This window comes from Elephantulus edwardii, unplaced genomic scaffold (assembly GCF_000299155.1).
Source record: "Elephantulus edwardii isolate Elephantulus edwardi_28Jun2011 unplaced genomic scaffold, EleEdw1.0 scaffold00362, whole genome shotgun sequence".
NCBI lineage: Eukaryota > Metazoa > Chordata > Mammalia > Macroscelidea > Macroscelididae > Elephantulus > Elephantulus edwardii.
In genome coordinates, this window is record NW_006400112.1 from 1301429 (window position 1) to 1320517 (window position 19089).

The window sequence follows — 19089 nt, forward strand, 5'->3', positions numbered from 1 at the left end:
ATAAATATATAAATAAAGGGTTAATATATCAATCTTACATATATCAAAGGTTGGTTAATATACCAATCTTTCTTTTGGTGAAAGCGCAATACGTATGTACACAGATGGTATATGTTGTTGTTATGTGCCATTGAGTCGCTTGCAATCGTGAACCTATGTACAGCAGCACTAAACCCTGCTCTATCCTGTGCCAATCACACTGCCTCTGACACACCCATCCCGATTACCCCAGTCACTAAATCAATCTACCTCATAGAGGGTCTTCCCCTCCTGTGCCGTCCCTCCACCCTTCCAAGCATGATGTCCCTCCCTCTCCAAGGACCTCTCCCTCCTTACAACATGTCCAAAATATGTCACACGAAGCCCCAGAATCCTTACTTCCAAGGAGTAGCCTGGTTTAACCCTCTCCAGGATGAATCTGTTTGTTTTCTTGGCAGTCCATGGTACATTTAATACTGTTCTCCAGCACCACAGCTCAAAGGCATCAATTCTCTTTCTGTCCTCCCTAATCATTGTCCAACTCTCTGATGCATAACAAGTGATTGCAAAGACCATAGCCTGTATCAGATGCACCTTAGTCTCCAGAGTGACACCATTTCTCATCAGTACCCTGGAGAGGTCCCTAACAGCACACTTTCCCATCGCAATATGTTTTTTTATTTCCTGGCTACTAGTGCCAATTTTGTTGACCATAGAGCCAAGCAAACTAAAGATGTTAACAATCTTAATCTCTTCACCATCCATCCTGATGCTGCCAATTGGTCCAGAAGTGAGAATCTTTGTCTTCTTGACATTGAGCTTCAATCCATACTGAAGGCTGCAGTCCTTGACCCTCTGCAGCAAGCGCTTCAGGTCCTCCTGAGTTTCAGCAAGCAGGGTCATGTCATCTGCATAAGGCAGATTGTTAATAGATCTTCCACCAATCCTGACGCCACACTTCTTGTCATAGAGCCCAGGCTCCTGGACAATCTGTTCTGCATACAGGTTGAAAAGATATGGAGATAGAACACATCCCTGGCATACGCCTTTCCCCGTTTTGAACCATGTAGTGTTTCCTTGCTCTGTTCTGACAACTACCTCTTGGTCCAAGTATAGGCTTCTCATTAGAACGATCAAGTGTTCTGGGATTCCCATTCTTCTCAGAGTCAGGCAAAGTTTGTTGTGATCCACACAGTCAAATGCCTTTGCATGATCAATGAAACACAGACATTCTTCTGGTAGTCCCTGCTTTCAACCAAGATCCATCTAACATCAGCTACAATATCCCTAGTACCACGACCCCTTCTAAATCCAGCGTGGACTTCAGGCAGTTCTCTGCCGATGTGCTGTTGCAGTCGTTTTTGGATAATCTTCAGTTGAATCTTGCTTGCATGTGAAATCAATGAGATTGTTCTATAGTTTCCATACTCTGTTGGGTCACCCTTCTTTGGGATGGGAAAAATATAGATCTCTTCGAGTCAGTTGGCCAAATGGTTGTTCTCCAGATTTCTTTGCACAACTTGGTGAGCACATCCAGAGCAGCATCCATTAGCTGAAATACATCAGTTGGTATACCATCTATTCCTGGGGCCTTATTTTTTGCTGTTTCCTTCAAAGCAGCTTGAACTTCTTCCTTCATCATTGTATAGGCTCTTGCTCATATGTTATTTCATGAAATTCTTCTGGGTGTGTCAGTTCCTTTTGATACACTGACTCAGTATATTCTTTCGATCTTCTTTTAATACTTCCTGGATCATTTAATATTCTGCCTAAAGCATCCTTGATTATAGCAACTCGGGATTTAAATTTGTTCTTCAGTTCCTTGAGCTTAAGAAATGTTGAGCGATTTTGGCCCTTTTGATTTTCTGACTCTGGCTCCTTGAACATTTCATTGTAATATGTTGCTTTGTCATCCTGTGCTTCCCTTTGGAATCTTCTGTTCAGCTCTTTCGTATCTTGAATTCTTCCTTGTGCTTTGGCTTCTCTGCGCTCCAGTGCAATTCTTCAGTTTCTTCTGACATCCATTTTGGTCTTTTCCCCCCTCTTCTGTCTTTGTAATGACCTTTTGCACTCTTCCTGGATGATACATTTGACATCCTCCCACAACTCATCTGGTCTTTGCTCATTAGTGTTCGAGGCCTCAAACCTGTTCCTGAGATGGTTCTGAAATTCAGGTGGGATGAACTCAAAGTCATATTTTGGTTGCCGTGGATTTGGTTTAATTTTCCTCAGCTTCAACTTGAACTTGCGTATGAGTAGTTGGTGGTCTGTTCCACTGTTAGTTCCTGGCCTTATTTTCACAGCTGATAATGAGCTTCTCCAGAGGTTTTTTTTTCTGCAGGTGTAATTGATCTGATTCCTATGCATACCATCAGTTGAAATCTATGCGTATAACCTGCGTTTATGTTTCTTAGTACAACTTCAATTTCACCTAGCAGTGCTCGATTTGGCAGCACATATACTAAAATTGGAACAATACAGAGAAGATTAGCATCACCTTTGCACAAGGATGACACACAAATTCATGAAGCATTCTATATTTGTGTTTAATTCATGTTTGGTTCTATTCATACTTTTTTTTTTAAAGTTTTTTTTTGTGAATGTGTACCATCAAATCGGATCTGGCTGGTACAGGAGGAGATTACCCCTCCTTCTCTAGCAAAGCATTGGGTGGATTAAAACTACGTACCTCTGGGATTGCAGTGCAGCTTCTTGCCAGTAGGCCACCAGAGCTCCCTTATTCATACTGTTTTGTACATTAAACAAGCAGAGTTCTATTTGCATTTTTAACTTCACATTGTTGTTGTTGTTATGTGCCATCTAATTGCCTACCACTCAATGTACAACAGCCCTAAAACCTGCTCTATCCTCTGCCAGTCTCATTGCATGTGACACATCTACCTGTCACCCCAGTCACTGAATCAATCTATCTCATGGAGGTCTTTTTCTCTTGTGCTGTCCCTTCACCCTCCCAAGCATGACATCTTTCTGCAGTGACTGGTCCTGCCTTGCAGCATGGCCAAACTATGTCAAACAAAACATTAGAATCTTGGCCTCCAAGGAGCATCCTTGTCTTACCTCTCTAGGATGAACTTGTCTGTTCTCCTAGCAGTCCATGATATATTCAGTACTCTTCTTCAGCACCACAGCTCAAAGGCATCAATTCTTCTGTCATCCCTAGTCATTGTACAGGTGCACCTTAGTCTCCAGACTTATATTGTTGCTCTTCAGTACTTTGGAGAGGTCTCTGACAGCAGACTTTCATAATGAAATTTGTCTTTTTATTTCCTGGCCACTGAAAATTCTTTTTTAAAAAAAATTTTTTTAAATTTTTATTGTATTATTTTTACGTGTACTGTCAAATCAGATCTGACTAGTACGGGAGGAGATTGCCCCCTCCTTCTCCAGCAGAGCATCTGGTGGATTTGAACTGCGTACCTCTGGGATTGAGTGCAGTGTCTTGCCACTAGGCCACCAGAGCTCCCTCAAAAATAATGAAAAAAAAATTCACCTAGCATTCAGACTATGCAGTTTAAAAATGAGTTATTTAAAAAATTTAAGACCTTAGGAAGCTCTCGTGGCTAGTGGCAAGAAGCTTCACTACAGTCCTAGAGATCCACTGTTCAAATCCACCAGATGCTCTGATGGAGAAGGAGGGACAATTTCTTTTTTTTTTTTAATTATTATTTAAAACCTTTATTAACAGGTGCTTGCAGTTTTGTTGACTTTTTTTGAAAAAATCAAGTTGTAAACTTTTATTACAAATTAAAAATGAGGTTCTTAAAAATCTCAACTTGACCAGATATGAAACAATTTTAAAACCTTTAAAGATGTATTGAGAAAAACCAGGCTTTTAAAAAAACACGTTTGTCATTACCAAAAAGAGACATCTTTAGGTAAAAATAATAAAAACCCCATGCTGCATAGATAATGCAGATAGTTCTAGTTATCTGGTCAACGGGCAAAAAGCAAGCACTTAAGGTCTTCAGCTCCAATCTTTTGTTCATTTCTTATTGCTGGAATTTCATTCATTTCTTCTTGTTGGATGACTAAACCGGATGATGGTAGAGATGGTAAGCCGGCATTTACTCAGCCCCGCCCTGCTCAGCGTTGGGAGCGGACGAATTCTTAGCTGGTGGGTCGGCTGCTTTTGTCTCTTTGCCATCTTGTGGTTTAGGGTTTTCTGGGCGTCTGCGTCGGTAATTGAAGTTCGACGGTACCGACGTTGAGGTGGCTGCTGACCTTGGGTCTCATCTTGATTTTCCTTATCTTCTTCATTGCCGTCCTCTCTAGGCTGTCTTTGGCGAGGAGGGCCCCTGCAAAATCGTGGTCTAAAACCCCGATACATATTCTGCCTCACTGGTCTACCTTATTCTCCTGCACCCTGGTTGTCAGCACCCTCCATCACTTCTCCCTGCACAAGACGGTTGGAATACTGTGGTCGACGCCCATAGGGTCTCCGCATGTAGTAAGGTAGGGCCGGCGTTGTTGGGCCTGGCCTTCGGGAGCACTCTCCGATCCCTCATTCTTCTCCCCACTCTCACTATTCTGGTAATTCTGCTGGTAATTACGTGGAGGACCCCTACGATGTGGATAACGTCTATAATGGTTACGGTCTGCTGCATATTTACTGCTTTGCACTGGAACACCACCAGGACCTGTAACATTTGCTGCCTCCGCACCCTTTTCTCCAACAACATCTAACTCTACAGTCTCTCCATCTCCGACACTGCGAAGGTACTTCCTGGGGTTATTCTTCTTTATGGCAGTCTGGTGTACAAGTACATCTTCCTTAGTGGCATTCCTGTTGATGAAACCATATCCGTTCCTTACATTGAACCATTTTACTGTTCCCAAAACCTTCGTTGTGATGACCTTTTTGTCCCCGCCAGCAGGCGCCGCCGATGTGAGGCCGCCCAGGCCACCGCTCCCTGCGCCGCTGCCCGTGGTGCTGGGCTTGGTGTTGGCAGCGCTGGGGGGGGGGGGGGCGGCGGGCGGCTGCTGTGTCTCGGCCTCTCTGCTCATGGTTGCGGTGATGGTGACTGGGGCCAGCTGTGGCAGCTCCCGGGGTATGATGGTAACTAGGCCGGCGGTGGCGGTGGGGCTGCTCAGGGCTCTCAGGGGTCCGCTCTCCGTTCCCCCTACCGATCGAACTCGACAATTTCTTCTTGTACTAGTCAGATTTGATTTAATGCTACACATACACACACACAAAATAATAATTAAAAAAATTCAAGACCTTAAAATCATGTAAGGTTTATAAAAAGAACACTAAGGAACTTGGGTGATTTATTGATTAGGCTTTTTTGTGCTAAAAGAAGGAATGATGATTTGGATGCACCATGTAGCTTTGCTGGAAGCAAAAGACGTGGCAGTCTGCCTCTGTAAAGGTGCGCAGCCATAGACAGCCTGGGGGGCTTTTTACAAGATTGCGTTGAGCAGGCATAGATTTTTTTTTCTTTTTCAGAGAGAAGGGAAGGTCTTAAAGAAAATGTTGTGAATACCTGTATACCCCAATTTAAAAACTCCAAACCATTCAGCAACAAGTTGTAAATACAATTGAAATGTCCTGTAAGCCTTTGTGTTACTGATTTTGTATTTTGTTTAACTTAGATTCCTTTTTATAAATTCATCAATTTAGTGATTTCTAAAGATAAATATGTAATAGTAATTAATTGATACTGGTGTTATAATTCACTACTGGTAGAAAGGAATATGTCAATATGTGACAGGAATTTTAATGTTAATATTTCTTAATTGGATAAAGAAAAACTCTAAGAATCACAGCTGCTCATTGTAGTTTTAGTATCAGTGTCTGTGGGACAGTACAGGAATATTTATTAAAATGATAGAACTATATGTAGCCATTATAATTTTGGAAAATTTGAATAGTTGGGAGGAAGTAACTGTGGGGAGTGAAGGTGTTAATTCTGAGTCTTTTGGACACTTCAAATCTGCCAAAACCTGCTTGGGAGAGTGATAGGTCCTTAAAGCCTTTGAAATACAATGGATGGTCAGCTATGAGTTGGTTCCCATGATGGCAATGAATGAGTAAAGATGAGAAAATACTTGCTATAATATTAAGTGGAAAAATAGGATACAATTTGAACATACTTTGGCTTTACTTAACATTAATGAATATTAAAAGCAATATCCAGAGCTAACTATTTTTAATATTTTATTACTATTTTAGAAGTTATATTTCAAATAACATTTTATAGTCTGTATATGTACAAAGATACTTTGGTTTTACTTACATTAATAATTGTTAGAAGAAAGTGTCTAAAGCCAGTAATTTTTAATATTTTGTTATTTGTGTTAGGAGTGATTTTTAAATGAAATTTAAATATGAAATGAATTTCATATTTTTATAGAACATGTAAGTGGAAAATAATAAGGAAAAGTAATTAGAAAAAGAGGTAAAGACTCTTCCTAGTACATAAAGTTAATTGGGTCAACAACAATCAAGCTTCCTGCCATCATATTTACCTGCTTTTTCAGTATTTTGCTTCTCCTTTCATGAAAGTGTGTGTCAGCCTCTGTGTCTTGGGTTCCTGAGATTCTTGGTGTTCCAGATGAAAGGATGTACTTGAGATTGTTGGTGTCTACCAGAGTCAGATTGAGTAGCACTTTGTCATCTCAGTCTTTTATTAGCTTATTAGATTTTTTCACAAATTGAAGTGCAGTGAATAAGGAAGATTAATTCTTAAATTGTGATGTTGATAAAAAATACCATGCTGAAGGAACAAGCAAATCTTTCCTAAAAGAATTGCAGTCAGAGTGCTCCCTGAGGAGCAAAGATTGTGAGACTTGGAAAAAGATACCATGATTGGAAGAATAGAGGGTCAGCGAGGGAGAGGAAGACCTTCAACACTATGATTGCAAAAAATGGGCTTGAGCACAGCTGAGATTGTAAGGATAGTCCAGCATGGGGCAAATTTCAGTCTGTTGTTTGTAGGGCTGCTATGGATTGGAATCGACTTAGTGGCACCTAAAATCAATAACAACATTTATTAATTTAGGTAACAGTGATGAAATAAATGTCCTGTTTGTTGCTCTGCTAACTATAAGAATCACAGTTCAAATCTGCTAGTAGCTCCACAGGAACTAGATGGATAGTCTCCTCCCGTAAAGATTTACAGCCTTGGAAAGTTCTACTACTTAGAACTGATGAGGTGGCAGTGGGTTTGGGATTTTATTTTTTAATATTGTGAGGATTGAATATTGAGAGATGAAGAGCTTGACTATTAGAGTCAGGCAAGCAAGCACTGTTGCAGTTACAGGGTTTCTATCTCTTTTGGCTTTGATTCTAGTTAAATTATAAACCTTTTCGATCCTTCTGTGTGACATTCCTTAAGGACTTTACTTGGGAATTTGAAAATACTTTTTAGAACATATAAAAGAAATTCTGATTGTCAAGGAATTACCCAGAGCTACACTGTTTACTATGGCAGTCACCTACCACAGGCAGCTGGCTATTGAACATTTGATTTGTGAAAAGTTCCAATTGAGATGTGTTGGTAAGATACACACTGGATTTTTAACACTTCATAGAAAAGTTATGTATGTAGCTTGCATTATATTTCTGTTGGAGAGTATTAGTTTAGAAGGTCTATCTAGTTCTAATTTTTTTTTCATTTCCAGAAGTAATGATTTAGTGACTGTAAGACAAAACAATAGAATTGTGCTTCTTTTACAGACTGGAGACCATGAAATGTTACAAGAAACAATATTAGTATAGTATAAGCACTCTCACAAATAACATACCAATTTTGACCAAAGCAAAACGTAAACTTATAATTGTTGGGGTGTGCTTTTTTTCCTTTTTAGTTTTTATTTAATTTTTAATTATACTAGTTTATTTACAAAATTTGAATACATTGCTTTTCAGACAAGATTCTTCCAATTTCTCCCACCTACCCCCCCATTGAGGTTGCACATTTTTATATTCAGCATGCTCATACTGTTTGAAAAATGAATATCTGTACAAGCTCATAAGTGCTTCAGTTCTCAGACTTTAGAGAAGACATTCTATTGTGTGTAACTGGTAAAAGTAAGTCTTAAATTTGAAATTACAGATATACCACTTATTAAAATATTTCAATAAAATGCCGTCTTCCAGCAACTGGGTTTATTTAAAAAATTGCTTCAGAATTATAGTGATAAATACACATTTAAAAAACACAAATGTCTTATCAATGGAAAATAAGTACATTTTGTAATGTTCTTCAGATGTTTTCCTTTATTACAGCTATTAAATTTAAAAGTAAATATGTATTACTGGAGGAAAGTTAATTTTTATTTTATTATTTTTTGTGCGTGTGTGTGTTCTGTCAAAAATCTGATCTGACTGGTACAGGAGGAGACTGTCCCTCCTTCTCCAGGAAAGCATCTGGTGGATTTGAACCTCACACCTCTGGGATTGCAGTACAGCTTCTTGCCACTAGGCCACCAGAGCTCCTAGGAAAGTTAATTTTAATGACTTGCAAATTGCTTTCAGTGGAACAGAAGCTAAAATTTGATATCCAGTTTCAATGACAATTAACAATAATAGAGATCCAAGAAACTCAATCATGACATTTAGACCCATTTTAATAAAGTGTTTCGGGGTGGGTAAAAAAAAGTTTCTATTTCTATACTTAACTACATTTAACCATTTAAATACTTTCTATGAACCAGGCTCTTTTCTAAATGATCATTAGATTTGTTATCTAATTGACAAAGCAGTCTCATGTAATTAGTCTATTACTTGTTCTCTGTAGAGGTAGAATTGGACTCAGAGACACACCTAAGTGGAAGAAATTTGAATAAAGGCCACATAACTACAATCTAAACTGTTAACCAATCATTGTTATATTAATTACTGAACCTTCTGTAATTACTTTCTGTATCCATCATTCTCCACTTTACAGAAGTACAATCAGGTTAAGATGTTTCTTGTTAAAGGTGTTTTTGGTCATGAAAAGTGATGGGAACCGATATATGCACCCCTGTATTTGTTACAACATTATTCGCAGTAGCAAGAAGAAAGCAACCCAAGTGCCCAGGAGTGAACGAAAGGGTGGAGAGCTGTGCTCCATAATGGAGTACTACTATGCATCACTGAAAAGCAATCAAGAGTTTGTGAAGCACTGCATAACATGGATGAATCTAGACGAAATTATGTTGAATGAAATAAGTAATTCACCAGAAGACAAATAATGTATGAAACTACTGTTAAAAGAAGCTACAGAAAGGGTTATGCACAGCAACAATCATCCTAGAATGCTTATCAGGAAGGAAAAGGATGGGACTAGAAAATTAATAATAGAATTAATTATTTAGGAGCTCTGGTGGCCTAGTGGCAAGGAGCTGCACTGCAATCCCAAAGGCATGCAGTTTGAGGCCACCAGCTGCTCTAAGGGAGAAGGATAGGCAGTCTCCTTTGTGCGATTAAAGGCCTCTGAAAACCTACTGGAGGGTCAGCTATGGGTCACTTCCAACTCTCTGGTACACAACAACAACAATAACAACTTTGGTGAAAGAAACAGTATGGAACGAATGAATGATCAGACCCCGAGTGTTTTGTAATTGAGGTTATGAAACTATTCATGAATGATAGGAAAAACCCCATTATGCTTGGTAAACTTTTACTCTAATCACAGTGAAAAATAGAGACAAGTGATGAGACAGAAGTGAAGAGAATGTATGAGTCCTTGACATGATTGTCCACTACCAGACCAAGGACAGTCATGCTCAGATCTCTTCACTTAAGGATTTTACCTCTTGTTAAGTTGTACTCATGTGAGGGTTAGTTACGTGTGGACATTTATCTAGATATTTGGCTAAGATGAAGAGGGATTTCTTTTCCTTTGTGGAGGAGACACTCATTCCAGTTCCATATGGAATAATTTCATTCCCAACAGAAAAAAAAGGAGGGGGTAAAAACCCAAAACTTAACACTAGTGAAAATGTAAGTATGCCCTTTCTGGCAAGCAACATATGCTGGCGAGGTTGTGGAGAAACTGGAACCCTTTTTCACTGTTGGTGGGAGTGTAAGATGGTTGCAACCACTGTGGAAAGTGGTATGGTGCTTTCTCAAATAGTTGCAAATAGAGATACCATTTGACCCAGCAGTTCCACTACTAGGAATATACCCCAAAGAGACCATAACTGACATCCAAACAGATATATGCACATCCATGTTCATCACAGCTTTGTTCACAATGGCAAGGAGTTGGAAACAGCCTAAGTGCCCATCAACAAATGAATGGATAGAGAAGCTATGGTATAGTCACACAATGAAATACTACGCTGCATTGAAAAACAAGGAACTCATGCAATATTGTTCAAAATGGTGACCCTGGAGGACATTATGCTGAGTATAAGTCTCAGTCATAAAAGGACAAATACTGCATGGTGCCACTGTTGTAAAACAGGACTGACATCGGGGTTGGGGGAAGACTGAGAAAGATGGTTTCAATAATGTATACTGCATTGAAACAGATAAGGGAGAAAATGGTTTAAAAGAGATATGTGATTAGGTATTTTTGTCATGACAGGAGTCCAGAGCTAATCCTGCACAGTAGAGTGGACCTGGGGGAGGGTTTGTAAAACAGTGAAAGAATTTTACTTTTCCAAGAGGTTGGGAGGGGAGAAAAGTGCAACAATAAATGAATGGAAAGCCATATTCTCTGTAAATTTTCATTGAAATTAATAATAAATTTAAAGAAAAAAAAAGAATGTTGAGAAACCTGATATGTATTCATAGATGTAAATTATTAAAGTAATAATGATTAATAACTAAAAACTAAGAAAACCTAATGTAAATGTAAATCCCAATTCCTGTATCAGTTCTGTTGATGGTCTATACAGGTGGTATTTGGTGTTAAGCATTTCAGTGTGACATGCTTGTTTTTCTCCCAGCTAAAGGCACTCTCAGTGAAGATACCATCAGAGTGTTTCTACATCAGATTGCAGCTGCAATGAGAATCTTGCACAGCAAAGGGATAATCCACAGGGACCTTAAACCCCAGAACATCTTGTTGTCCTACGCTAGTCATAGAAAGTCAAGTGTTAGCGGTATCCGCATTAAAATAGGTAAGTGCTATGTACAGTTTCAAATTTCTGAGAATCGTTATTTTTGGATAATTTTAATTCAGCTTTCTTAGAATGATATGGTGTATTGATGCAATTTTGACATTTTCTTGGCTCACTGAGGTATGTTTAATTTGTAAGGCAGTATATATTTAAACTTTCATGGCCAAAGTAGTTCGTAAAATTAATCTCAGCTACAAAGCCTGCTTCTGAAAAGGAGGATAATGTCATCTGTTTGCTAACAGCTTTGATAACCCTGATTCAACATAGCTCATGAGATTTTAACATGATACAGGATCTAAAAGATCATCTGGTGTAGTCATCCTACTTGGTGCTATTTTAGTATTCTTGTATGTCTTCATTATTTGAAACAGGTAGTAGTGTTAGAATTTTTTCTTTTAAATAACAGCTTTACGGGGAGCTCTGGTGGCCTAGTGGCAAGGAGCTGCAACTACAATCCAAAAGGCTCACGGTTCAAATCCACCAGATGCTCTGCCGGGGAAGGAGGGACAATCTCCTCCTGTACCAGTCAGATCCAATTTGACGGTACACTCACACAATAAAAAAAACACACCAAAAAACACCAGCTTTACATTTATTGCTAGAAAAAGATTTATTTTGTACTTTCCTATATCTTAAAAAATTATGTAATCTATTAAATGTGAGTAAAGATACCATACGTTCTCTCTACCTTTTATTTTTTTCTTTTTAAAAAATTTTATTAATTTTAATGAAAGTTTACATAGGTGTTGGATTTCCATTCATTCATTGTTGCATTTCTCTCCCTGCCCACCCCTCCCCCACCTTTTATTTTTTTTTAAATAGCGGATTTTGGATTTGCTCGTTACTTGCATAGTAATATGATGGCAGCAACACTATGTGGATCACCAATGTACATGGTGAGTGAATATTTGCATATTTGTGTTTTTACAGCATAACGTTAGAAGCATTGAAATATAAGTGTTAATGGATCTTAGATGAAAGCAGGGAATACCAGAGGAGTGTCTATCTGTGTTTCATTGATTATGAAAAGGTGTTTGACTGTGTGGATCATTATAAACTGTGGCTGACTCTGAGAAGAATGGGAATCCCAGAACACTTGATCGTGCTAATGCGAAACCTATACTTGGACCAAGAGGCAGTCATCAGAACAGAGCAAGGGAACACTGCATGGTTCAAAATTGGGAAGGGTGTACGCCAGGAATGTGTCCTATCTCCATACCTTTTCAACCTGTATGCAGAACAGATTATCTGGGAGGCTGGGCTGTATGAGGAGAAGTGTGGCATCAGGACTGGTGGGAGATCTATCAACAGTCTGTGTTATGCAGATGACACAACCCTGCTTGCTGAAACTCAGGAGGACCTGAAGCACTTGCTGCAGAGGGTCAAGGACTGCAGCCTTCAATAGGATTGAGGCTCACTATCAAGAAGACAAAGATTCTCACCACTGGACCAATTGGCTGCATCAGGATGGATAGTGAAGACATTGAGATTGTTCACAGCTTCAGTTTGCTTGGCTCCACAGTCAACACTCTTGGCACCAGCAGCCAGGAAATTAAAAGACATATTGTGATGGGAAAGTCTGCTGTTAGGGACCTCTCCAAAAAACTGAAGAGCAGTGGTGTCACTCTGGAGACTAAGGTGTGTTTGATACAGGCCCTGGTCTTTACAATCACTTGTTACATGTCAGAGAGTTGGACAATGATTAGGGTGGATAAAAGGAGAATTGATGCCCTTGAGCTGTGGTGCTGAGAAGAGTGTTGAGTGTATCATGGACTGCTAAGGAAACAAACAGATTCATCCTGGAGAGGGTTAAACTGGGCGGCTCCTTGGAGGCAAGGATCTGAGGCTTTGTCTGACATAGTTTGGACATGTTGTAAGGAGGGTCCAGTCCTTGGAGAGGGACATCATGCTTGGTAGAGTGGAGGGACAGTGCAGGAGGGGAAGACCCTCTATGAGGTGAATTGATTCAGTGACTGGGATGATTGGGGAGGGTGTGTCAGAGATAGTGTGATTGGCACAGGACAGAGCAGCGTTTAGAGTTCTTAAACATAGGGTTGCTATGAGTTGCAGGCAACTCAACGGCACATAACAACAACAACAATGAAGATGAGGTTTTATTTATATAGAGGAAGACCCTTGATGAGATGGATTGATTCAGTGACTAGGGTAATGGGGATAGGTGTGTCAGAGATGGTGAGATTGGCACAGAATAGGACAGAGTTTAGGGCTGTTGTACATAGGGTCACTATGAGTCACAGGTGACTTGATCGCACATAACGACAACAGCAACATCATTTTTCATTGCTGTGAAATACTCGATTGTGTGGATGTACCATAGATTTTCTATCCATTTGCTTATTGATGGGCACTTGGGTTGCATCTACCTCTTTGCTATTGTGAATAATACAGCAGTAAACATGGGTGTGCACATATCTGTTTGAGTTGTGGCTCTTGTTTCTTAAGGTATATTCCTAGCAGTGGAATTGCTGGATCAAATGGTATTTCTATTTCCAACTTTCTGAGACATTTTGCCCAACCACTTTCCATAGTGGTTGCACCATTTTACATTCCTACCAAGCACTGAATAAGGGTTCTAATCTCTCCATAATCTCGCTAGTATTTGTTATTTGCTGCTGTGTTGAACTTTGCTATTGTTCCTGGATTGAGATAATATTGCATATTTAGATTTTCATTTCTTGGCTAGCTAGAGATTTTGAACATTTCTTCATGTATCTATTTGCCATCTGAATGTGCTCTTTGGTGTAGTGCTGTGTATATCCTGTGCCCATTTCGTGACTGGATTGTTTACATTTTTCTTGTTGAAGTTCTGGAGTATTCTTTCTTAGTTTAGGTATAGTTTTTGCATGAGCACAAATTAAGTGTTCTGGGATTCCCATTTTTCTCAGTGTTAGCTATAATTTATTATGATCCGTACTATCAAATGCCTTTGTGTGGTCTATAAAACACAAATAGACATTCATGTGGTATTTTCTGCTTTTATCCAAGATCATCTGACATCAGCTGTGATATCCCATCCCATGTTCTCTTCTAAACATTCCCTGAATTTCTGGCAATTCTCTAGCCATTTTTGGTTAACCTTCAGCAAGATATTTTATCTACATGTGATATATTAATGATACTGTTGGGTAATTTACACATTCTTTTGGATCACATTTTTTTCAGAATGGGAATAAATACTGATCACTTCCATTCAGTTGACCAGGTTGCTGCTCTCCATATTTTCTGGCATAGCTTAGTGAGCATGTCTTGAGCTTTATGTCTTTGTTGAAGAATGTCAGCTGGTATTCCATAAATGCCTGGGGCCTTATTTTTTACTAATTCCTTTAATATAGCTTGAATTCTTCCTTCATCACTCTTGGTTCTTTTTCATATGCTACTTTCTGAATTGGTTCTAGGTCAGCCAGTTCTTTTTTGGTACAGTTACTCTCTGTAACCTTCCATCTTCTTTTGATGCTTCCTGGATTTTGCCCATGGCATCCTTCAATTTTGCAACTGAAGGCTTGATATTTTTTTTTTAGTTCTTTCAGCTTGAAAAATGATAAGCAAGTTCCTGCCCTCCCTCAATTCCAGCCCTTTGCACATTTCAGCATAAAACTTTGCTTTAAAGCCATGGAAAGACTTTTCACAGAGGAAGATATTCAGATGGTCAACAGATACATGAAGAAATGAGAGATGCAAATCAAAACCACAATGAGAGGCCATCTCACTCCAGTAGCAGTGGCAAAGTTTAACAGGACAGCAAATAATAAGTGATGGAGAGGATGTGGAGAGATAGGAATTCTTATACACTGTTGGTGGGATTGTAAAGTGGTACAACCCCTCTGGAAAGCAGTTTGGCATTTCCTTATAAAGCTGAATATGGAAACTCCATATGACCCAGTTATTCTACTGCTTGGATAATACCTTGAGAAAATGAGAACTGAGGCACAAATCGAGATTTGTACACCAGTGTTCATATCAGTGTTATTTACCATCACAAGAACATGGAAACAGCCGAAATGTCCAACCACAATTGAATGGATTGAGAAATTATGGTACATTCATATGATGGAATACCACACAACATACAGGAGCAATGATTTTGGAAATCACTACCTAACTTGGGAGGGACTGAAGAACATTTTGCTGAGTGAACTAAATCAGTCCCATAAGGACAAATCCTGTATACTACTACTATAGTAGAGTGAGTATGAGGATCCAAGGAGGGGAGGGTGGAGGTAATCCTAGTGTCACACAGTTTGATGGAGGGAGGGAGGGGGCGTAAAGAAATGGGAAGGATCTGATGTGAAAAACAATGTATACGAACTTTGTAATAAACTAGTATAAAATAAAAAATTTATTTAAAATAGGAAAAATCCCAACCCATACCAAAAAAGTTTGCTTTGTCAAGCTTCCTCTTATGGACTGGAAAATTAAATAATTTTGCCCACTGATTTTTATTTTTATATACATTCTTTTTTTTAATTTATTATTAATTTCAATGAAAATTTACAGAGAATTTGGCTTTCCATTGATTCATTGTTGCACATTTCTCCCCTCCCAGCCTTCTTCCCTAGTACATTCCCCTCTTGGAAAAGTAAAAGAAAAATTCTTTCATTGTTTTACAAACCCTCCCCCAGGTCTGCTCCACTATGTAGGATTAGCTCTGGACTCCTGTCTTGACAAAAATAACCAATCACATATCCCTTTTTAACCATTTTCTCCCTCATCAGTTTCAATGCAGTATACATTATTGAAACCATCTTTCTCAGTCTCCCCCTAACCCCAGTGTCAGTCCTGTTTTACAACAGTGTGGCACCATGCAGTATTTGTCCTTTTGTAACTGAGATATTTCACTCAGCATAATGTCCTCCAGGGCCACCCATTTTGAATAATATTGCATGAGTTCCTTGTTTTTCAATGCAGCGTAGTATTCCATTGTGTGAATATATTACAGCTTCTCTATTCATTCGTTTGTTGATGGGCACTTAGGATGTTTCCAACTCCTTGCTATTGTGAACAAAGCCACGATAAATATGGGTGTGCATATATCTGCTTGGGTGGCAGTTATGTTTTCTTTGGGGTATATTAGAATTGCTGGGTCAAATGGTATCTCTATTTGCAACTATTTGAGAAAGTGCCATACCGCCTTCCACAGTGGTTGCACCATTTTACACTCCCACCAACAGTGAAAAAGGATTTCAGTTTCTCCACACCTTGCCAGCATTTTGCTGTTCTGTTAAATTTTGCTATTCTAACTGGGGTGAGATGATGCCTCATAGTTGTATTGATTTGCATCTCTCTTAGAGCTAGGGATTTTGAACATTTCTTTATGTGCTTGTTAGCCATCTGAAAGTCTTCTTTGGTGAAGGATTTTTATTGTTTTTTTAAAAAACTATTATGGTAGAAATGTCCTATTTAATTAAATTGGAAAAAGAAACATTGAAGTAGGGAGCTCTGGTGGCCTAGTGGCAAGAAGCACTGCAATCCCAGAGGTACATGGTTCGAATCCACCAGATTCTTTGCTGGAGAAGGAGGGGCTATCTCCTCCAGTACCAGTCAGATCTGATTTGACAGTACACCTACACACACACACACATAAATAAAATTTTTTAAAAAACCAAGAAAAACATTGTATGGTCATGCTATATTTGATGAGCAGTTTTGATGTACCATTTATGCTGACTGTTTAATTACTATGCCCTTCTTTTGCATGTTACCTATAGACAGTCTTTAGATCATTGAAGTGTTTTTCATCAGCATCACATTTAAGTAGAAACATAGATTTTATCCTTATCCTTTCATGGATATACAAATATTACCATATGTGATAAGAAACTTGAGAATTAATATGAAACATTTGCCTGTAATACTTCATTCTGCTAATTGTTTTCTTGGGAATTCTTTGATTCTAAAATTATTCAGTTCTAGCTGTTAGGGACCTCTCCAAAGTACTGAAGAGCAGTGGTGTCTCTCTGGAGACTAAGGTGCGTCTGATACAGGCCATGTTCTTCGCAATCACTTGTTATGCATCAGAGAGTTGGACAATGACCAAGGAGGATAGAAGGAGAATTGATGCCTTTGAGCTGTGGTGCTGGAGAAGAGTATTGAGAATACCATGGACTCCTAGGAAAACAAACAGATTCATCCTGGAAAGGGTTAAGCCGGGTGGCTCCTCGGAGGCAAGGATTCTGAGGCTCCGTCTAACATACTTTGGACATGTTGTGAGGAGAGACCGGTCCTTGGAGAAGGACATCATGCTTGGGAGGGTGGAGGGACAGCGCAGGAGGGGAAGGCCCTTTATGAGGTGGATTGATTCAGTGACTGGGATAATCTGGAGGGGAGCGTCAGAGACTGTGCGATAGGCACAGGACAGAGCAGAGTTTAGGGCTGTTGTACATAGGGTCGCTATGAGTCGCAAGCTATTTGACGGCACAGAACAACAACAACAACAAGGATCAAGAGAGAGAGAGACAAGTCAAAGTTCAAATTATGTTTTACTTTTTTTGCCTTCTCATGATTTTATTGTATGTTAATAAGATGTACTGATACAGTGACTTCTCAAGTGTGTGTAGGAATGATAAGGGATAGCACATGATAGGACAGGTTTCAGATCTCATGTTCACAGGATCACTATGAATTCTACTTGACTGAACAACACCTAACAACAACAAGATAAATTCTGTAAGTTTAATTTATATAATTCTGTAATTTAAATTATAATTCCTATAATTTAAAAATTAATTTGTAATTCCTTAGTATGAAGTTAGTTCAACTTTGAAGGTAGACAAAGAATTTTTGAATTGATCATTAAAGGAAGTTAGTATAATAGATGCTTACTAGGGACAGTAAATAACAATGTTCTTCCTGGCCAGTAAAATTTCATTACCGTAAAATATATTTGGTATTTATCTCTTTAATGCATGTCCTGGGCTGATGGTCTGTTTCAAAAGCCATTATTGAGTAGATGTTTCAAAAAACATACCTCCTGGCCTTAAATGACAAAATTAGCATTTTGTTCTATTTGTCTTAATACTTTTAAGACTTTTAAATACTTTCTTTAAGAAAGAAAATATTTTCGATATGATTTGACGTCCCTTCTGTATCTCTTCCATATCTTATTTTCCACTCTTATACTCCAGATATAACCTGTATAGTGTAAATGTTGGTGTGTACTTTTTATGTAATTTATGTGTCCACATGCATTATAGAATGGATTTTAATGGGGTGTTGTCTTTTAACATTTCCCAGTAAATTCTATAGATAAGTCCCCAGTTTTAGTATATTTGAGTTAACAGCTAACGCAGGACTTTAAATCTATTTGAAATAGTTCAGTTGTGGCCGGTGAAAATAAGGGCAGTGTACACATTTCACAGTGAGCACATCTCTTTGTATATCAGATTTTAATACAAATCGGAAGTAGGTAGCAATGGCTACCCACAGGTGCCTGCACCTCTGAAGGTATGCCGTGGCAATGGCTGGTCACAATCTTTAGGCAGGACATCACTGCTTGTTTCCTACTCTTGTTAAAATCCAGAACACAGGAGACTGGGTTGCTGTGCACTGTTCAAGTTACCCTTGTTTCATTGACTATGACTAAGTTGTTTCAGACTGTTTCAAATCCTGGTGAAACCACACTTAGGACCTTCTTGGTTTCTTTTTTGGTGTGGTGATGTAATGGGGTGTGGTGGGTCTTATTATTAATGATATATAAAGATAAAGACATACATATGTATGAGTCATCTACGACTCGACGGCATTAAACAACAACAAACAACATATATATATATATAGAGAGAGAGAGAGACAGAGAGAGAGAGAGAGAGAGAGACAGAGAGACAGAGAGACAGAGACAAGACAGACATAGAGATAGAGATAGGTATTTGGAAGCAGGAGTGACATCCACTTTCTAAACAACATGCCCCTGGAAATTCTATCAACTTTGATAAATGTCAATAGTTGGAGAGGGGCTTCAGGCCTTTGGTTCATAGGGTCTCTATAAGTCGTGTTCAACTCTAAGGCAATCAACAA

General features: G+C 38.9%; 1 protein-coding gene and 1 pseudogene across 1 annotated transcript in view; one reads left to right on the forward strand and one right to left on the reverse strand.

Annotated features, from left to right (window-relative positions):
- ULK2 (unc-51 like autophagy activating kinase 2) overlaps window positions 1–19089 on the forward strand; it is a 233569-nt gene that overhangs the window by 9169 nt on the left and 205311 nt on the right. The window contains exons 6-7 of the mRNA XM_006902052.1: window positions 10885–11058; window positions 11881–11954. Of these exons, the coding sequence (XP_006902114.1) occupies window positions 10885–11058; window positions 11881–11954 (248 nt within the window). The remainder of the gene's footprint in view (window positions 1–10884; window positions 11059–11880; window positions 11955–19089) is intronic.
- LOC102867286 lies at window positions 4065–5004 on the reverse strand (annotated as a pseudogene).